The 22961-nt window shown below is 41.7% G+C and overlaps 1 protein-coding gene across 1 annotated transcript in view; it reads left to right on the forward strand.

The window, feature by feature from the left end:
* Positions 1-207: 207 nt before the first annotated feature.
* The window catches only part of LOC137385108 (leupaxin-like), a 28327-nt gene continuing 5573 nt past the window's right edge, over positions 208-22961 (forward strand). The window contains exons 1-7 of the mRNA XM_068059876.1: positions 208-355; positions 3853-4052; positions 6730-6806; positions 13728-13827; positions 16357-16539; positions 18762-18935; positions 20661-20742. Coding sequence (XP_067915977.1) covers positions 343-355; positions 3853-4052; positions 6730-6806; positions 13728-13827; positions 16357-16539; positions 18762-18935; positions 20661-20742 — 829 coding nt within the window. The 5' untranslated portion in view covers positions 208-342. The remainder of the gene's footprint in view (positions 356-3852; positions 4053-6729; positions 6807-13727; positions 13828-16356; positions 16540-18761; positions 18936-20660; positions 20743-22961) is intronic.

Raw genomic sequence — 22961 nt, forward strand, 5'->3', positions numbered from 1 at the left:
ACAATTCAAATCAATGGCGGGAAGGCGAGTGTGAAAATTGAAGTTTGAAAAAGGATATGAATATTTAACAGAAAACTTAAACTTGGATGAATCAGCAATTGGGAATTGGACAGGAAGCCCTACATCTCGGATTATATTTCACCCAAATTGTGAGCAATATTTGAGCTGAACCAATGACAGCGAGGGCCAGGCGTACATGCGCGCTGACACTTCCTGCAGGGCTTCCGTCAGACTTTGTGGCAAGGAGCACAGGGCACAGAAATTAGTCGAATCCCCGAGCACCAGACTCTTGACTGGAGACAGGAACCGACCGAAGCTGAACAGCGCTACTTCAATCTCCTGATGGACGAATTAGGTGAGTGGCCGAGAATGTCTGATTGTGGGCGTGACAAGGTCGAAGGAGAGACTGAGAGTGATTACTCAGAGAAAGAGTTGTGGAGGTCAAAGGGGAACCTCAGTTATTTGGTCTCTGTAGGTCTGCATTAAGTGAAGAACTGTTGATAAAAATCGGTGCATGTCTCTCTGTATTAGAGTCATAAAATACTTTCATACAATCTTAACGCACAGAAGGAGACCATTCGGCACATCGTACCCGTGACAGCGCTATGATAGCGCCACCCAATTAGTTCCACTCCTCTGCTCTTTCCCCATAGTCCAGCAACATTTTATTTCATTTTCATCGATATATCCAATATCCTTTTGAACATTACTACTGACCCTGCATCTAACATCCTTTCAGGCAATGCATTCCAGACCACAACTCACTTTTTATCTTAATATAATACATACAAAATCTTCCTTCCTATCTTAATCTTAAATTGCCTTATGTCTGTGTATTTCGATTATCGATGCATATTAATATATAAAAAAAGGATTTTTAGCCATGGGTGCAGGGATTTATGCATATATTTAATTTTGCGTAAAAGGTATAAATATGGAACCACGGTTCAATATGTGCTTTCAAAATTTCAGTGAGAGGCAGAATCTTTAAATTGAAAGTATGGCATGCGAAAGATGCTTTAATGTTACAAAGTGATCATTTTAATTCGTATCATTCTTCAGAAATGGCGGGGTAATTTGAATTGATAAAAAAAAGGAAAAGTGAATTAATATATTTTTAGAAACACTTTTTCTTCCATTTGGCGGCTGCAATTTGTTAGCAAAACTTGTGGAATGGAAAGTTGAACTTTGCATCGCTAGCTTCGACTGCGGTTTTGCAGCCTGGAGAATAACGTGTTGCTTCTCTAGTCACAGGCACGGTTCCAAGTGCTAACCAGAAGGTGAGCAAAGTTACAAATGAAATCTAATGCGGATAATCAATCAAAACATTTTTTTTTCCAAAATGCTAGGGCAAGTGGATGTTAGGGCTAATTGACATTCAGTGTGACCATAATCAAATCGCAGTGGATTTGAATGAACATTCCTGCAAAATGAAGCTGAAGGGGTCTCAATATCTGCATGCAGGAGCTGATGCAAAATATAAGCAAAATCATCCAACTTGCAGAGGCAGAAGCAAACGGCTTCCGTTTGTGGGCAACCCACTTCCTGCAACTTTGGATCGATATGAGTAATATGAATCTGGCACTCTGCGCGTAGGCAGCACTTGCCACGTCTGATGCAAAGTTTGATATGGCCACGGATTTTCAGCAAGTTAACCTGTTAAATGCCATTCTGTGCTGGATTGTAGAAGTTGCTATGACTAAAGATGCGATTTCGCAATCTTGACCCTTACTCCACCCCCATAAACACAGACACACACATACTAATTCAGAGTATCTCACTGATATACAGACGCATCCTTCACCTTTCTTTCTGATTCTGTCGTTCTCACATACGCAAACACGCTTAGCCACTTTGATATACATACGCATTCACTATCTCTTTTTATCACACTCATTCACACAAACAGAGAAACACACACACATTCTCCATCTCTGCCTCTCACACTAACACCCATGTGGCTGTGTGTGTGTGTGTATACCTTTTCTCTCCCTCACACACACCCACGTCACTCATTGGGATATGCATGTATTCTTTATTTCTCATTTATTGGAATATCAATTGGAAGGCAGCAAACGTCACGATCCAAAATAAGGAACCATAGTCCAATTAGCCTCGCATCAATAGTCGAGAAAATGCTCGAATCTATTATTAGTGACTTGGTAACAGGTCACTTGGGAAGTCATAATATGATCTGAGTTAACACAGACGTATGGAAGGAAAATCGTGTTTGACAAATCTGTCAGAGTTTTTTGAAGTTGCAAATATTGGTGCACATAAGATGGAATCAGTGGATATGGTGCATTTGGATTTTCAACCCTCATTCTTTCTAACTTCTGCTAACTAAGTGACTCATCCTGTGGGCGCAGTTCGAAAGCAAGAGGCCATTTTCATAGAGTCATAGAGTTATACAGCACAGAAACAGGCCTTTCGGCCCATCGTGTCTGAGCCGGCCATGAAGCGCCTATCTATTCTAATCCCATTTTCCAGCACTTGGCCCGTAGCCTTGTATGCTATGGCGGTTGAAGTGCTCTTCTAAATAGTTCTTGAATGCTGTTAGGGTTCCTGCCTCTACCACCACTTCAGGCAGTGTGTTCCAACTTCCAACCAGCCTCTGGGTGTTTTTTCCCCCTCAAATCCCCTCTAAACCTCCTGCCCCTTACCTTAAATCTATGCCCCCGGTTATTGATTCCTCCGCTAATGGAAAAAAAGTTTCTTCCTATCTGTCCTATCAATGCCCCTCATAATTTTGTATACCTCAATCATGTCCCCCCTCAGCTTTCTCTGCTCCAAGGAAAACAACCCTAGCCTATCCAGTCTGTCTTCATAGCTGAAATGCTCCAGCTCAGGCAACAACCTGGTGAATCTCCTCTGCACCATCTCCAGTGTAATCACATCCTTCCTATAGTGTGGTGACCAGAACTGCACACATTACTCCAGTTGTGGTCTAACTAGCGTTTTATACAGCTCCATCATAACCTCCCTGCTGTTATATTCTATGCATCGGCTAATCGAGACAAGTATCCCATATGCCTTCCTAACCACCTTATCTACCTTTGCTGCTGCCTTCAGTGATCTATGGACAAGTACACCAAGGTCCCTCTGACCCTCTATACTTCCTACGGTCCTACCATCCATTGTATATTCCCTTGCCTTTTTAGTCCTCCCAAAATGCATCAACTCACACTTCTCAGGATTAAATTCCATTTGCCACTGCTCTGCCCATCTTACCAGCCCATTTATATCGTCCTGTAATCTAAGGGTTTCCTCCTCACTATTTATGACACCACCAATTGCGAACTTACTGATCATACCTCCTATATTCTAATAATTACATTTTAACAGTCAATTGTGGGCACGTTATCCATCACTCATATTCTAATCCAGGTTGATCTGAAGTCCATCCTGCTCTGTCGGGAGCAGCTGAGCAGAGAAAGGGGAGAACAACTTTGGTCAGTTTTGTTTTCCCCGCTGTCGTCAGTATTCACTAACCAGTACAAGATAACCAGTACACTTGGGATGTACATGAGGTGCTTTGCACAATACATCTTAACGTAACGTGCCTGGCGAAAAATTCAGAGTTTGCAAAGGAATACTCTTCCAGGGAGGTTAATTTCCTGTCAATCCATGACCACGCTTTCCTTTAGCAAAATAAGGATTGTGATAAGGAGCGAGTGTGCATGCATTCAGTCTGTTCCTATTCATTCATCAAACATATTTTAGAAATCTGTAAGTACTAGCAACTTAAGTTACATTTCTTCGGAGAAAGTTCAATTTGTTCGTCAAACTTGAGTGTATTATTAATGGCGAACGTGAACCAACGTCCGTTCTAATACCCACATTGCCTTTCAGATATATTGCTGGCAGAGCTTGAGCAAACGTCAGTGAGCGATTGTGGAAGTAACCTGGATCATCAAGCTCTATCTGATTATGATTTCCTGACAGAATTTGTAACAAAGGACAGTCCTTTACAGGCTCTAGCAAATGCTGAAGAGTCGGCTTCACAGGCCTCTGGTGGTAAGCATGAAGCATCCACACATGCACCAGTACAGGTAAGAAGCATCTTTATGTTACTGGGGCAAAATTAATACATGAAATAACAAGAGTGAGGATTGCTAGTTATTAAGAAATTCGCCTAGACTTTTTAGACTTGCTTGGATAAAAACTCGACTTGGTAGAATATTTGGCCACTACCATATGTGTTTCCACAATCATGTAGTTTTGTTGCTATGCATTTTGCTTCAAAACAATAACGATAATAGATTCAATTTATTTAGCGCATTTAGCGTCTTAAGTCCCTTCAGAACGGGCGAAGGACCAAAGGTATTGTCATTGACCAGAAAACGATTGCTTTCACTGTGACTTATGTATATAGGAGTAAAAAAAAAATCATGGGAACACCACGGCAGACAAATGCGCCTCAAGTACAAACAGCACCTTGACCTGAATCAACTGCATTATTTATCCATCAGAGTTGGGTGTCATTCTTAACATTCCCTACCAGAACAATCGTGGAAACACAGTCAAAAGTTAACAGCGGGGTGCATAGATAGCAATAACGAAGAGAAACATACAAACGTGAACCACATAGCGGTTTTTTCAGAGTTAGAATACTGCCTTCACTTTTGGCCTCCGCATTCTCTTGGTGCACCTTTGCTGACGGCTGGCAAGGCCAATCCTTGAGAGGCAGGTTCTGCCACAAGTGCTGCATGTGAAGCTGCCAAGTGGCGGCGTGAGTTGTTGTTTTTGACGTTGGCACCTGTTGCCAAGCTGCTGTTGCAACTGGGCATCATGGTAGTGCACACCGGTCCACAGGATGTGATGCCATTTCCCTCTTTAGCCAGCCAGTGACTCCCAGATGTGATAGTCGACATTTAGGACCGTCGTGTCAGGTTTGCAAGCATCCTTGAAGCGCAGCTGGGGCGCAGTACTTGTCATCTGGCCCTGGTTACCTCAACATACAGAAGGCTCATGGGTGTACAACCATATTCCATCCTGCAGACGTGCCTTCTCCATTGAAACTACCTCTGTTTGATTAATGCCATCACACTTGGGAGCTCTGACTTTGGGAGGACTGCAGCCTTTTTGATTTTGTCCTACCAGGATATACCCATAATGCACCACAGACAGAGAAGCTGAAAATTATTGAGCTTCTTTTCCTGGTAGCTGTAAGTTGATCGCGTTTCATAGCTATGCAGCAATGGATTGCTAAAGCATGGAAAACGTCGTCAAGTATATATTGATAGAATGTCCGCTTCTAAATCAAAGTGTATAGGGATCAAACCCCTCTCGAGAAATTCAGCATCCCATAATCTAAAAGTGCAATGTTCATTGCGAAATGTATTATTTGAAGTGCCACCTTTCAGATGACCTGTTAAACGGAGACGTCATATATCTATTCAGATGACCATAAACGACCTCATAAGACAGTTCAAAGACCAGGAAGTTAGCCTGGTTCCCGTGCAACATGAGCAAACCAAGGGAAGCCACCAAAGCAAGTTAGCTGGTCAATTTGTATTTGCACTTTTTAGGTCTTTGCCATGCCCATATTATTTGCGGTGTTTCCCTAAAATCCGACAGCGAAAACATTTGCAAAGTAAATCGTTGCCTTTGAGTTAGATTCGGATATTCGAGCGGCGTGAACGACGCCATATAAAAGCATTTATTTTCTTTTATCGGGAATGGTTAAGACTACCACTACCTCATTTAAGGGAAAGTTAGAAATATATTTAAAATAGAGGAAAACACAGGGTTGCGGCGAAAATGCAGACAGTGACATTAGTTTTGGGTTTTTCTGCTAAATATCCAGCAGACACTATGAGTTAAATGATCTTCCTCCTGTGTCGTCATTCTATCGCTCTGTGGTAGCATTGAACCACGGATATTCTTTTTCTCTTTCATTCTTTCTTTCTCTGTTGCTTTCCTTCTTTCTTGCTATCCTTCTTTCATATTGCTGTATGTCTCTGTAATGTTATCAGAAAAAGCAACAGTGAATCCACCTTCATGCTTTGTGATTTATAAGATAGATTTGCATTAGCTTTGCAAATTTTCGCTTCGCTGGTCTGAGGTATAATGTGCACATTTGCTGCTAGCCTTGGCCCGGTGCTGGTTTTCTCCTTTCTAAACTGGAAAGTTGTGGGTTCAAATACCATTCCAGACACATGAACCCATAATCTTGCATGGTGGTTCAGTGCAGTGCTGAAGACGTGCAGCGCTGTCTGAAGCACTATTCATCGATGCAATATTTAACAAAGGTATACATGTCCTCTTGGATGGGTGTTGAAAGATTCCACAGCACTGTTAGAGGAATGGCAGAACGTGTTCTCCAGTGTCCCATCCAACACTTACCTCTCAACCAACATCCCTAAAACAGATTTTCTGGCCATTGAGCAGACTGCTGTTTATTCGACCTCGCGCAAATTAGCTTCTGCTTTTCTATGCACTACAACCATGAGTGAGTGTTAACTTGCTGACCAAACATAACTAGAAATGAAACTTGGACAGCGCCCCCGCAATGCACTTTACGTCTGGGAACAAGTTGAAAATTTGCCCCAAATATATCAGCAATATTTTGTTGGCTATGAAATGCTTTGGGACTTTCTGAGGATGTGACGGGAGCTGCATAGATGCAAATTATTTCTCCTCATGTATGACCTATTGCTGGTATGAGTGTGTTATCTGCGCACAACCGAAGAGCTTTTTCTGCTAATTTTCTATATCCCGTTGCAGCCAGTCTACTTGTCCCATGTCGGTGGAGCAAAAAGTAGTACAGGAGACGAAAAAAATGAAAATGGTCACATTTACAGGTGAGCTACAATCATTCATTATGGACAAATCAAGATTTTTTTAAAGGTTGCTTTTAGCTTTTCTATGTAACTCCGCTGACTCGCCACCCGCTCCTCCTATTGTTACCTAATTTATAGTCTATCTTTGTCATGAACAAACAAGGAAATGTACCAGCGCCGAAATCACAGATAGAGGAGTGAAATTTGATATTGGAAGGGATGCATAACAGGCGCTATCGTACCTCTCACTGGTTATATGCTCCCCCTGATGTTCAGTTCCACTGACATCAATAGGCATGAATATCAGATGTGTCATAACATCGCCAGCCAATATGCTTCCGCCAGTCTTGTGTTGCTGTCTATCACCAATTTCAGCCACAATCTTTAATATCCCTTATAAAATTTTACCTTAATGATCAATTCAAATAACGAAATTTATTGTGGAATCTACATCGTTTTCGACACCTCAAAACAGTTGATTTTTCTTTCCTTTAGGAGGTAGATTTGAATGAAAATTTGAATGAATGACATAGAACTACAAAAGTTAGCGGGATATGAATATCAGAAACAAAATCACTAGAAGTGTTTTTTTCTTTATTCCGTTAAGCTTGTCCTTGTAAACTAAGAGAGAACGCCTTTCATCATTTGTTTCGCTTTCGTACCAAACATTATTGAATCGTAGAATCATCGAGTAGTACAAGATAGAAGAGACCATTTAGTCCATGGATTCTGTGCCAGATCCATTGAAAAGCAAGTCAGTTAGTCCCACAACCCGTTCCGTTCCAACATCCCGGCATTTTTTTTCACATTCAAGTGTTTATCCAGATATCTTTCGCAGGCTACTATTCAATCTGTATTCATCACCCTATCATTTCAAATTTTAACTGCTTATTGTTGAAAATGTTTTCCTTCGTAATGCAGTATATCATTCCAGTTGTCCACCAACGAGTAAGGGAAGGATTTTCCTACTTTTATCCGTAGTATTCAAACCTAATTCGCAGGACCCAGTTCAAAAGTAATATACAGGCGTTGCCGTCATTTTTGTCACACTACTACCCCTGGCGAATGGTCCCCTTGGAAATGGTCCCCGAGGAGAACGCTCCAGTGGCAGAAGGGTCGGTAACTTGAGGACACCGACTTTATGATGGTCTGCAGAACAAACAGAAGGGAAATATGAAAGCATTGTTCGTATTGTAGCACAGAAAATTGTGATTTGGAATGCATTGACCTGAAAGAGTGGCGAAAGCAGATAAAATAGTACAATTCAAAAGAGTGTTGGATAAATACTTGAAGATGGGTAAAAACAATACAAGGCTGTGGGGAAGGAGCAGGAGAGTGGAGTTAATTGGATAGCTCTACCAAAGAGTCAACACAGGTTCGATGGGCCGAAGGGAATCTTATTGTGCTATATCATTCTTTGATTCTATGAGTAGTGTGAAGGAGTGAAGGGTTCCCCAGGCTGATTAGCTAACTACAGGTCATACGTCGTCAGGACAGGAGTGTTATATTATACAGGCTATCAACTGATCTTCGTCGGGACAATCCAGAGAAGGGTTCGATCATTTCCCGTTCTGGAGGTCTAAATTTAACCATTACACCAAGGACTCGCTCTTACAGGCTGAAGTGAATCACATATTCAATGTAGGGTCTGTCAAAAAAGAAACAGTGAGCAGTTCAAATTTTTAAAAGAATGCATTAGTTTTCGGCGAAGTTTTAAAATTACGACATAATGGGGAAATATTTTCAATGAGAAGAAAAGGGAACTGGCTGTGATTAGCTGGATAGAAGGCCTGAAAAATAAGAGAATGGATCAACAATGTAAAGGGAGTACAGAAAAAGTTGTATTTCCTTGGACAAACCTGTTAGAATTTGCACACCTCTACCAAATCTCCACTCAATGTCCTTTGCTCCTGAGAGAACAATCCCAGCTTCTCCAAACTAATCTTGTAGCTAAAATCCCACATCCTTGGAACCATTCTGGTAAATATCCTCTGAAACCACTAAAGGGTTCTAACATTCTTCTTAATGTGTGGTGAACAGAGCCAGACGCAATACTATGGCTTAAACAGAGCTTTATAAAGATTCAGCATAACGTCCTTGCTTTTGTACTCATTACGTCTATTTATGAAGCCCAAGATCACATATGCTTTATGAACCATTCTCTTAATATGTCCTATCACCTTCAGAGACCTATGCACAAGAACCCCAATTCTTTAGAACTATGCCATTAAGTCTATATTGCCTCTCCCTATCCCTTTTGCGAAAATGAATCAATTCACACTTCTCTGCATTAAATTATATCAGTCACTTGTCTGCTGATTTAGCTATTCTACATGTGTCTTGTCTCAATTGTTTGGTATCGCCCTCACTGTCTGTCACTCTTCCAAGCTTGGTATCATCAGCAAGTTTTGAAATTTTACTCAGTATTCCAATATCCAAGTCATTTATATATATGTATATATATATATATATATATATATAAAATTGGGGAGCACCATTGTCTACAATCCTCCAAACTGAAAAGCAACCATTTACCCAGAATCGCTTCTTTCTGTCCTTAAGCCAATTTTTCAATTTTTTAATGCAATCTGACACTGACTTCCTATTCCATGGGGCTAAATTTTGTTAACCAGCCTCGTATATGATACTTTGACAAACACTTTCTTCAAATCTATATGGACAACATCCATTGCATTCCCTTCATCAACCTTCCCTATGACTTCATTGAAAAATTCAATAGATTAGTTAAGCATGATCTGCCTTTTACTAATCCATACTGACTCTTAATTAACTCAAAGCTCTCCAAACGTCTGTTGACTTTTCCATTGATTTTTGTATCTGAAACTGAGCAGTCTGCAGTTACTAGGAATGTCCTGACATACTTTCTTGATTAAGGATGTCGCACTCTCCAATCCTCTGGCGCCTTGCTCGTATCTAGGTAAGATTGGAAGATTATGGCAAGTCCGTATGCTATCTCTACTCCCATTTCCTTTAAAACCTTGGATGCAAGCCATCTGGACCAGGTGACTTAACCACTCATTACCACATTGCCAGCCATTCCAATACATCCTTCCACTCAATTTTCACCCCATCATTACCTCGACCACTTTTACCGATGTTTTTTCAGCATCCTCTTCCATAGCAAACCCGAATACAAAGTATTAATTACCTATTCTAGCCTTTCCCGGAGTCTCTAAGCCTATAACATCTCTTTTCCTTGATAGGCCACACCCCGCCTCTTAATGTGATGGAATGCCTGCATTGTGCAAATGCAACAACACTCAAGAAGCTCGGTATCATACAAGCCAAAGTAGTCTGCTTGATTCGATGTTCATCCACCACCTTCAACATCCAATCCCTCTACTGCCGCGTATTGTGGCTGCAGTGTGTACTATCTACAGAATACAACTTGTCAAGGCGTCTTTGACAATATTGAGATAAATTGGGGAAGAGATAGCAGTGACACTATTGAAAATATATAACAACTTATAACAACTGGCCCTACTGTTATTCAAACATATTTATTAGAGGTTTAACAAGACCAGTGAACTGTACACCAGTTAGCTTAGCAACCCTGATAGGAAAGCAATTGATTCTTTACTCAAAGATGCAATAGTAAAATATATTGAAACCGGAAGCAGTTTTCAAAGGGAAGGTCATACTTTATCAACATAATTGAATTCATAGTCTTATAGAATTATGGAGTGACACAGTGCAGAATGATCTCAGTCGGCCCTGTCGTGCCTCGGCCAGCTCTTTCATAGTACATTCAACTTGTCCCACTTTTTTTCCCCCGATAGCTCTGCAATTATTTTCCACCTCCAGGTATTGGTTTGATGTTCTTTTGCTGGTTACTAATGAATTTGCTTCCAGCACCCTTTCAGGCAGTGCATTCCACAACACAACTTGCCCTGTACAAAATGTTTCCACGTCACCTCTGGTTTTATTGCCAATGACCTTAAATCTGTATTTTTTCTGCCACTGTAAACAGTTTCCCCTTATTTTTCACCTGTCACCTGTCGTGATTTTGAACGCCTTCATCAAATTTCCTCTCAGCCTACTCTGTTGTACGGAGTTTAAACGATAGAAAAATGGAAGTCCAAAGAGATTTTGTGGGCCAGTACGTCGATCATTAAAATACTATGAACAAGTACAGAAAATAATAATAATAAAAAAAGCGTAATGGAGTGCTGGCCTTTATATCTGGAGGACTAGAATGCAAGTTTGCAGAAGTCATGACTCAGCTTTACAAAGCTCTGCTGAAACCAAACCTAGAATTACAGTGAGCAGCACACCTTAGCAAGAATATATTGGCCTTGGAATGTGCGCAACGTGAATTTACCAGAATGGTATCTGGCTCCAAGCCCCGAGGAGAGATTAAACAAACTAGGATTGCATTCTCTGGAATTTACAAGGTTAAGGGTGATTTGATCAAAGTTTTTAAGATATTAAAGGAAACTGTTAGGGTAGATAAAATAAACGATTTCTGCTGGTTGTGGAGTCAAGGACTAGCGGGCATATAGTCTCAAAATTAGAGCTAGGTCTTTCAGGAATGAAATTAGAAAACACTTCAAAATAAAGGGAGGTGGAAGCTTGGAACGCTTCACAAATAACAATTGATGCTTGCTCAATTGTTATTTTTAAATTTGAGCATGATAGATTTGTGTTGACCAAAATATGAAGGGAAATGGGCAAAGGTGAGCATATGGAGTTAAGTCGCAGGTTGGCCAGGATCTTATTGAATGGAGGAACAGGCTCGAGGAACTAAATTGTCTACCCCTGTTCCTTTGTTCCTATAGCAACTCCATTTTCTCCTATCTCTACACACAACTGAAGTCCCTCATCCTTGGAACCATTCTAAAAAAAATCTTGTCTGCACCCTCTTTAATGCATTGACATATTTCCCAAAGTTCAGTTTCCAGAACTGAACACATTTTTCCTGCTGATGCTGACCCGGAATCTTTTTCGTACAACTCTCTTTTGTACTTCATTCCTTTATTTATAAAATGTCGAATGCCATAGCTTTTTAGCAGCCTCTCAAATTGTCTTGCCACTTTCAAAAAATTATGTGCATATACCCCTAGATCTCTTTGTTCCTTTAGCCCCTTTAAAAGTGTATCACTTACTTTATATTATCTCCCCTCATTGTTCCTACAGAATGTATCAGTTCACACTTATCTCATTTGCCAGAAGCCAGACCATTTCAGAAGTTGCTCAATGTCTTCTTATGTTGGTTACTATCCATCTCATTGTTTACTAAATTTCTGAATATCCTTTCATCCGCAAACTTTGAAATTATGCCCTTTATGCCCAAATCCAGGTCGGAAGTAACAGAAATAGTATATAAAAATAATGCAGAATGTGTCAGATATCTGAATTTTCAAATGTGTCGATACATGACTGATGTCAGAGCATGTTTAGTCAGAGGAGAGATAGTAGAATGGGTAGCAAGCTGGCTACAAAACAGGGAACAAACGAAGAGTTAAGTGTAGCTCCTCAGACTGTCAAGAGGTTGGAAGTGATGTTCCCCAGGGATCAGTGCTGGGACCAATATTATTTACAATTTAGATTAAAGATTTGGACTCGGGAATCGTAAGCACAACTTCAAAATTTGCAAACGACTCCAAATTAGGAGTACAATTGCTACCAAGCAATACTGTGACAAAATATAAGAATACATCAGAAAACATGCAAAATGGGCGAGGAGTTTGCAAATAAATTTCAATATAGATAACTATTAGGCGATGCATTTTGGTAAGAATCATGTGCTTGGATAATACAACCCTAAATAGGTAAGAGAAAAAAAAGGATCTGGGTACAGAGATATGCAAATCACTAAAAGTAACGATGCAGGTTAATAAAGTATATTGAAAAAAAAAACTAAACAGGTGTTCATTTAGAGAGGGGCAAGATTATGCAGCAGGGAAGTTATGTCAAATTTGCATAGAACTGTGTTTAGACCAAAGATGTAGTATTAGTCACAGTTCTCGTTTCCATATTATATATTAAAACATATTTAAAAGCATTCAGGAAGGTGCAAGGCAGGATTCATAATTCTTATGCCAGAACTGAGAGAATACGGCTATCAGGAAATACTGAATAAGGTTGTGACTCTTTTCTCTAGAAAAGAGAATGCTGAAGGGTGACCAAATGGACGTCTTTAACATATTGAACGGGATTGGTGAAGTTACCATGGGTGAGACCAAAACTAAAGGCCATAATTAACAAATATAACCAATAAATCTAACAAGGAATTATTTACCCGGAGGGTGGTAAAAATGTGGAACTCACTACCACACCTAGCAGTTGAGGCAAATAGCAGAGCTACATTCATGGGGAAAGTAGATAGATAAATGAGGGCGAAAGGAACAGATAGATGCGCTGACGGGTTTGATGAAGAGGGGTGAGAGGTTTGTGTATACCATAAGTGCTGACGTATACCAGTTGGGCAAAATGTTCTGTTTCTCTGCTGTAAACTTGATTTAATTCGATGATGCAACATTTCCCAAAATGGTCGAACTGCACTACCAAGAAGGACAGGGTCTGCAGATACAGGGGATTACCATCAAAAGTTCCCGACAAAGCCACACATCATCCAAACTTGGACATATATCACCGTTCCTTCATGTCATTGGGTAACGATCATGGATTTTCCTCCCTAACAGCGCTATTGCTGCACCTTCACCAAATGGACTGCAGCAGCTTCTGAAGAACGCCCAACGCCTTCTCAAGTGTGGCCTTGTGAGTGACGACCACATCCTTAGAATGAGGAAAACAGTGAACATAATGTTTCGTTGCTTTCACTGAAAATGAAAATGGTGTTTTGTGTATAAAAGAAGTTCAATTCATAACTTTAGCTTTATGCCTATATCTTTAATTAGGAAGATATAACATGAAAAACTATCTGCCCTTTTCACTCATTTCATTTCTCTTTTCCAACAGCACGGTGAGCGAGGGTCCTCAAGTTACCACAGAAACCGCGGTGTTGAGTCCAACATCAGCGGCCCAACAACTGGAGGATATTATGGTCAATCTGAGTGGCGTAAGTCACCAGCGAGAACAAGATATATTTATATATCGCCGTTAACGTAATAAAACATCCCAAGGTGCTTCACAAGAGCATTATAAAACAAAATATGATACAGCACAAGGAGTTATTAGGTTGGAGGACTAAAAACTTTGTCAAAGGGGTAGGTTTTAAGGAGTGTCTTAAAGGAAGAAAGAGAGTTAAGGAGGCAACGAGTTTAAGGGAGGGAATTCCAGAGCTTAGGGCCTAGGCAACTGAAGGTGCAACCACCAATGGTGGAGTGATTAAAATCGGTGCTGAGCAAGAGGCCAGAATTAGATGAAGATAAGTATCATGGAGAGTTATGGGGCTGGACAAAACTAGAGAGATGGGGAGGGGCATGGACAGATTTGAAAACAAGAATGATAAATTTAAAATCAGGACATTGGGAGCCAATGTATGTCAGCGAGAACAAGGGTGATAACTGTACGAGATTCTGTGTACGTTAATACACAGACAGCAAAGTAATGGATGACCTAAAAGGTACAGAGTGTACAATGTTGGCGACCAGCCAGGAGTGCGTTGGAGCAGTCAATTCTAGAGGTAACAAAGGCATTGGTGAGGGTTTCAGCAGCAGAAGAGCTGAGAAAGGGGTGAAGTCCAGCGATGTTCCAGAGGTGGAAATAGGCAGAATAGGTGGTTTAACGATGGCATAAATAACAGTTTGGAAGCTCATCTCGGGGTCAAATATGACACCAGCGTTGCAAACAGTGGTTTAGTCTCAGATGGTTGCCTGGAAGAGGAATGGAGTCCATAGCTAGTGAACAGAGTTTGGAGCAGTGACTGTAAAACAATGGCTTCAGTCTTCCCAATATTTAATTGGAGGAAATTACTTCCCATCCAGTAATGGATGTTAGATAAGCAGTTTGATCATTTATCACAGTGGAGGAGTTGAGGGTGAGCTGAGCATCAGCAGAATACATGTGAAAACTAATGCTGTGATTTTGGATGATGTCACCAAGTGGCAGCATGTAGATGAGAAATAGGATGGGACCAAGGACAGCTCCTTGGGTGACACGAGAAGTAACGGTGTGGGAGCAGGAAGCGAAGCCATTGCAAGTGATACCCTGAATATAAGGTAAGAATGGAACCAGATGAGAGCAGTCCTAACCAGCTGGACGACAGTGGAGAAGCGTTGAAGGTTAATGTTCTGGTGAATCGTGTCAATGGCTGCAGACAGGTCGGGAAGGACAAAGAGGGATAGTTTACCTTGCTCACAGACACGTAGGATGTCATTTGCACCTTTGAAAAGAGCTGTTTCGGTACTGTGGCAGGTGCGGGAGCCTGATCAGATAGATTCAAATACGGAGCTCGAGAAGGATGGCCTCTGATTTAGGATGCACCAGCACTTTCAAGTACTTTGGAGAGGAAAGGGAGGTTGCAGATAGAGCGGTAATTTGCCAGGAACTTGTGGTCAAGTGTTTGTTTTTGAGGTGAGCAGTATTGAAGGCAGATTTAAAGGAGAGATGACGACACCTGAAGAGAGAGATAGACTGAGAGTAACATTAATAATATTAGCTAACATGGGGACCAGGAAAGGAAGTTAAATGGTCAGAATTTTAGCACGGATAGGATCGAGGGAGCAGGAGGTGGTTCTCATGAACAAAATGAGCTCAGAAGGAAGAAGAGGAGATGGGAGAGAAACTTGAGAAAAATGCGAGTTCAGGGCTAGAACGGGGGGAGCCTTAGAGGATGTTTGGCCCGAAGGACGAGTAGAAAGGAGGAATGTGACAGAGGCAACGGAGTGAATGGTCTCAGTTGCAAGGAAGTTCATGAGCTCCTTGCGCTTATTGTTAGAGGTTAGTGTGGATGAGACACGTTGAAGAAGACTATTTGCAGTAGGGAAAAGAAGAAGGGGTTATCCTTATATTCCAGGATGATCCTGGAAAAGTGAGCAGTTTTAGCAAACAAGAGATGGACGTGATAGTGCTTTATGTGGTCCTGTCAGATAGGGCAGTGGATGTCTAAATCATTTGTCCACCATATCCTTTCAAGCCAGCATTTCTTGGCTTTGAGAGTGGAGATGAGCGCCATACCAGGAGGAATGGCCAGGGTAAGAGAGAGTGATGTTTTAATTGGGGACTGGGGCATCAAAGGTGGAGGTGAGAGTACTATTGAGTAAATTAGAAGCTGCACAAATGTGGTGGTGGTCGGTGGGGGGGGGGGGGGGGGGGCGGGGGGGGTGGTTGTTGTTGGGGGGATGGAGGGCCAAAGGTTAACCACTTGGGCTTTTGAAAGTGCAGTTGCAAATGAATTGGGGACAGTGTTTTTTAGGGACCAATACAGAAGAAGATAGGGATGGGGCGTGGAAGGGGGATGTGGGTGGAATGTAATAGAAGGAAATGATCAGAGATGACCTTATCTGTAATTGATATAATCTGACTAACAAGATGATGTGAGATGACAAGGTCATTCCATATCTTGGCATGACTTCATCAGCGGGTTGCTATCTATCTGCGACCTTGACAGACACAAATAATTTAACTTGGCTGTTTTCTGCCACAGCTCCTCAGCCCCACTGAGCCTGCACAGAGCTCGAAAAATCCGATCCCAAATGCAGCTGTGCAGGCAGCAGGGAGCTCTCTGGACAACATACTGGGATCCTTAGAATCTGACCTAAACCGACTTGGAGTCAGCACCGACGCGAAGGGCGTCTGCAGTTCCTGCAAGAAACGCATTGTTGGGAAAGTAAGTAAAACGATATGGTGAATATGTGAGTATGTTCAATCAGCATCTCACAGACTTTGAATATTGCTGCTGTTGCATTAACAGAGAATTTCATATGACATATTATTGTGGCTATTCATTATCTGAGGAACACTTCACAACAACACGTCTGATTTGTAAATAGTAAATTTTTAACATGGCCTACAAACTTAAAAGTATCAAGTAAGATCTTAGAGTTTTAGAACACTGGAAAAATATCGCCACTTTAGTTCAAAAAAACTTTCTGAGGTGCTTCGCAGAAGCATAACGAATCGGCAATTCACGCTGCACCACAGAGATGTCAGGAGGGGTAACTAGAAGCATCGAGTAAAAGGTTGTTTTTCAAGGTGAGTCAGAATCGGTGGTGGAGAGGCAGTGGTGCTTAGGAAGGGAATTCCAGCGCACAGAACAAAACATAGCCGCCATTGTCGGATTGAGAGCTGCGCAAGAGGCCAAAGTTGGAGGAACAGAAAATTTTCCAACTGTTGTAGTGCTGGTGAATGTTCGAGATGGGGGGGATGGGGTGGGGGGACGAGGCCACTGAAGATTGTGCATAGGAGGAGATGAATTATAATTGTCAGTTTTCTTTTGGCTGGGAGCCAATGTAGGTCAACCAGCATGTGGGTGCAGGGTGAACGAGACGTGCTGCGAGTTAGGATCCTGACAACAACAACAAAAAATTGTACTTATACACCATCTTTACATGGTGAAATTTTCAAGGCGCTTCACAGGAGCGTTAGCAAAATAAAGTTGACACCGAACCACATTAAGGAAGATGACCAAAATCTTGGTCAAAGAGGTCGGTTTTCAGTTGTGTCGTAACGGAGGAAATAGAGGTAGGGAGGCAGAGATGTTTAAAGAGGCAATTGCAGAGCTTAGAAGCTAGGCACCAATGATGGAGTAATTAATATCGGGAATGTTCAAAAGCCGGAATCAAATGAGCACAGATATCTTACACGATTATGGGACGGGAGGAGATTACAGAGATAGAGAGGGGCCACGTCATGAAGGGGTTTGAAAACAAGAACAAGAACTTGAAAAACAAGCTGCCGCTTTACCTGAAGCCATCGTATATCAGCGAACACAGTTGTGATGAGTGAATGGGACTCGGTGCTAGTTAGAACAAGGGCAACAGAGATTTGATCACTTCAGTTTCACACGCAGAGAATTATGGATGAGCTGAATCTCTTGGAGGGTTCAGGGTGGCAGAGTGGCAGGACAGCTTTAGTAGGAAATTGGGGCTCACCGAGGACAGGATGTCGGACCAGCAACTTGAAACAAAAAAATGAAAACAGAAAGTGCTGGAAATACTCAGTAGATCCGGCAACATCCGTGGAGAGAGAAACACAGTTAACGTTTGACGTCAGTGACCTTTCATCAGAACTGATCAGGCCACAGACCTCAAGTGTTAATTCTGCTTCTCTCTTCCCCAAATGTTACCAGACGTGCTGAGTATTTCCAGCACTTTGTGTTTTTATTTTAGAATTCCAACGTCCGCAGGACTTTGCATTTACTTAATCAAGCCGAAAACACGGGAGGGATGGAAGGATTTGGTGGAAAAGTAATGCGGATTTCATTCACACACATGTCAAATTAGGTTTGTTTTGACTTTGTGCAATCGTATAAGCTGACTGACAGCAATAGTGTAGAATAGCTGATACCGATATTGTAAAATGGCTAACAGTGAATCAGAAACTTGCATTAGATCTGTCAAGATGACCATTGAAGTCATGGCTCCAGTTTCTTTGCCCAGAGTGAGATTGACGTTATTCGGATTAGCAGCCCAATCTTTTCAAGACCTTCTGTTGTTCACCAGGTTGATATGTGCATCTGCCTCCTACATTGTTGTTAACTGAGACTACACTACGGGAGTGGAGACTGGTCCAGAGTATTCGTTCCAATGATCTATCTCGAAGAAAGATCTGATGGGAAGATGACGTCCCCCGCACCACCACCCACCCCACCCCCCCCCCCCCCCCCCCCCGCCCCCCGCCCCACACCCTCCCGCTCCAGCCCCCGTTCCCCACCCGTTCAAATACAGAACGAGTCACATTTTTCCTTACCTTATTTTAAATTGATGTAAAGTCAGGGTACAATTGTCCCCATTAGATTTTCTCTGGGAAACCTGAACACAGACTTATATAGTGAATGAGCGATTGTTCAACGACATTGCCGACCAATGCAATATATTTTGGGATTTTCAGATTATCACAGCGATGGGTTTGACCTGGCATCCAGAACACTTTGTCTGCACTTACTGCAATGAAGAAATCGGAATGAAAGGGTTTTGCGAACGTGATGGTCGGGCATATTGTCATAAGGATTACCACAATCTCTTCTCCCCACGCTGTGCCTATTGCAGCGGTCCTATTCAAGATGTAAGTCTACTGAAACCAAATTGGAATTGTCATCTAACTGTATTAATGATTCAAAACTTATTGTATGGCTGGAGTCTGGGAAAAATAGTACACCATATTCAGCTTCCATTTCAATAATAGAACAAAGAACAGTACAGCACAGGAACAGGCCATTCGGCCCTCCAAGCCTGCGCCGATCTTGATGCCGGTCTTAACTAAAACCTTCTGCACTTCCGGGGTCCATATCCCTCTATTCCCATCCTATTCATGCATTTGTCAAGATGCCTCTTAAACGTCGCGATCGTATCTGCTTCCACCATCTCCCCCGGAAGCAAGTTCCAGGCACTCACCACCCTCTGTGTAAAAAACCTGCCTCGCACATCCCCTCTAAACTTTGCCCCTCGCACCTTAAACCTCTGTCCCCTAGTAACTGACACGACCACCCTGGGAAAAAGTTTCTGACTATCCACTCTGTCCATGCCGCTCATAATTTTGTCAACCTCTATCATGTCACCCCTCCACCTCCGTCATTCCAGTGAAAACAATCCGAGTTTATCCAACCTGTCCTCATAGCTAATGCCCTCCAGACCAGGCAACATCCTGGTAAACCTCTTCTGTACCCTCTCCAAAGCCTCCACGTCCTTCTGGTAGTGTGGCGACCAGAATTGCATGCAATATTCCACATAATAGAATGATGAACTAGTGATTGAAATTGGACATGGATTGGAACACAGGACGGGAGGTATCGGATTCTTCATTCATAATACATCCCATCCCAAAGACAGTTCCACTGATTTCAATATCCATTGGGTGTGTTGTATAACTGTCAGGACACGTGCGTACTCCTGTATTGCATTATTCAAGACTGATTTCAACCCTCAACATCTATCAAGCGCCTTTCATGCCTTCAGGTAATGCAAAAGGCAATAACGTATTCATGATATGTTGCTCCTGTTAAATACATAGCCTTCTAGATCCCCTACCACCTCAATATCTTAAGTCTCAAATTTTCACAATTCTACTTCTGTACTCTCCTGATGTTGTTACTCATATTGATTCCAGGCAGCAAATACAAAATGTCATCTACATTCTCTTAATCCCTTCAAACCCATTTTGTGAAATTCAAATTCATCTCGCAGTCTCACACTATTAATTATTATTTCCCTGAAGTCCATATAGGTAGAATTCCTTACAGCCTCCAATACGTTCTGCCTCCTGCCGTCTTCTGTGAACTAAGCTGGAAAATGAATTGATCATATTCATATTCATTCATTTACAATGCAATTGCCTGCCATAATTAATTTTATTTTCAATGTTTAGCATTCGGAGTTTAGCGCATGACGCTCATGGCCACTGTGGTTTTCACTGCTGTGTATGGGTAACTATCAACAAATTCGTATTAATCGTGATTGAACGCCTGGTTATATAGAATCACCTCACAGATGGTTGGGGTGAAGGTATTCGTGACTAGGCACACAAAAGAGGCCACATTAAATTCATCACCCATTATACCACACCTCTGATGTTCATTTCCCTCTAAGTCAACATAAATGAATTTCGGACTGATCAGTTAACGTGCGTTTGATGAGCCACAGTCCATGATATGCTACCGACTAAGATGAAGGTCCATCTCAGTAACTGTAAAGTATTTATACACAATCAGTGGGCAGCAGTTGCCTAACATTTCTGAAATTTCCGAAGGACTTAGGATTGTTTTTCACTTCATTGTATTTTGCCCATTTATAGAAAATCCTCACAGCCCTGGATAAAACTTGGCACCCGGAACACTTTTTTTGTGCACACTGCGGTGATATATTTGGGAACGACGGTAAGTTTTACAGAGTTACTACTCAAATTGTTGGGAGTGCTGCATTAAATTTTGGATTCTCCCAGTGAGGTATTATGAACTATATTCAACTCTGACCTTTCATTCTGCCTATGTATATATAACACCTGCAGATGTAAGAGGGCTGCAATTTCTTACAGCTCAGGGAAATGCAATTGGGAGTCATTTTAGCGTTGGGACAATGGTGTAGAATGGATCATATTGAATTAGCGGTGGATTATACACTCTGTGCAAAGGTCAATTAAATTTTTTTAATAGAATGCAAAAACACGAATTTCTTGTAGTTTATGCTATTTTATTGTTTAGTATGAAATTAATTGTAAAACAAATGACACAAAATAATACAACAAGGAGTTCATTTTAAAATATCATCAGGTCTTCAGCCATTTTACACTTTAGTTCCATTGGTTGGATAGAACCCGAATAAGTTGGTCGTTTGGTAATACAGAATTTGAGTATTGCTGAAAATAGAGACATTTTGTCAAAGCTTTTCATCTTGCACTCATCAGAACAAATTGAAAGAATACCAATGTAAGTTTAGTTTAATTTAGAGATACAGCACTGAAACAGGCCCTTCGGCCCACCGAGTCTGTGCCGACCATCAACCACCCATTTATACTAATCCTACATTCCTACCACATCCCCACCTGTCCCTATATTTCCCTCCCAGCTACCTATACTAGGGGCAATTTATAATGGCCAATTTACCTATCAACCTGCAAGTCTTTTGGCTGTGGGAGGAAACCGGAGCACCCGGAGAAAACCCACGCAGACACAGGGAGAACTTGCAAACTCCACACAAGTAGTACCCAGAATTGAACCCAGGTCGCTGGAGCTGTGAGGCTGCGGTGCTAACCACTGCCCCAGTAAGGGAAAGCAACACATTTATGCTGTATGAGAAGACAGTGCTGATTGGTTGGCAAGTGGTAGATGAGTTGCCATGGAGAAAGCACCAGCTTATGTTGACTGACACTTAACTGCCAAGTTTTGCTTGAAATTTAAACCAGGCAGCCTGACTCAGATTGGTCAAATCATTGCCCTGAAGAATTATTTTGTTTGGCTGAAACAGGCACAATGTGTGTGCATGTTCTTTCTGTCTGTAAAGTACAGGACCCTGTGTATTAATGTAGCCACCAGTACGTGTAAAAATGCCACACTGTGAGCCCGACTGACAATCTTAAATTGGTTGTCAGTGTAATTCTTAGCAGAGTGAGGATTATTTAACAAATGTTGTCCAATCGTGGAATCACATCGAATGTTGGACAGTGTGCTTTGAGTTTTGCAAGCATGGGTTGGTTGGGTAGAGCCAATGCCATGCCCTTGTGAACAACACAAGGGGCATGTTGTTTGATACAATCCACCAGCCCTTGGGACGTAGGGCCTATATACCTCGCAACACACTGACATTGGAATTCATATATCGCATTACTCATTTGTGTGATAGGTAGAACGTCTATTTGTCTTGACGGCAGCATGCTGTTAGTGGCGAACACCACACATGCATAGATTTGTTGCTTTCCCTTACATTTGGTAGGAATATGGGATTAGTGTAGGATTAGTATAAATGGGTGGTTGATGTTCGGCACAGACTCGGTGGGCCGAAGGGCCTGTTTCAGTGCTGTATCTCTAATCTAATCTAATCTAATTAGTATTCTTGTGATTTGTCTTGATGAGCACAAGACGAAAAGTTTCGACCAAATGCTTTTGTTTTCAGCAGTACCTAATAAAATGGCTCGATAATTCACCACCATCACCTCTATGTAAAGGCTGTGGACACCCTTACTAACCAACACATCACTAGGGTACTGATAGGAACGTTGGTTTTACACCCGCTGGATTTACCTCCCCATTGAAGTCTACCGATATGACGTGAAACCGAAGTTCTAACCGCTCCCATTAGTGTTCCAATAGGCGGGTTCAGTTAAAATTGCTCCGCAGTCTCTGCAAGTGCATCCAACGATGTAGCTACCAGTACGTATAAATATGCCACAGTGTGAGCCAACTTCATTATTTGCTTACAATTAATTTGACAGTAATTCACATTATGCCTTGCATCTCCAACGAACTCTACTCATCTGCTCCCCAAATAGCCTTCATTATTTGCTGGTTAATTCTGAACAATATAGTAATGTAGTGTTAATAAAAGTACAGAGGAGACTGGGGGAGATTTAATTCAAGAGGATGCAATTATGAGGGCCTAG

The sequence above is a fragment of the Heterodontus francisci genome, chromosome 28, assembly GCF_036365525.1.
Source record: "Heterodontus francisci isolate sHetFra1 chromosome 28, sHetFra1.hap1, whole genome shotgun sequence".
NCBI lineage: Eukaryota > Metazoa > Chordata > Chondrichthyes > Heterodontiformes > Heterodontidae > Heterodontus > Heterodontus francisci.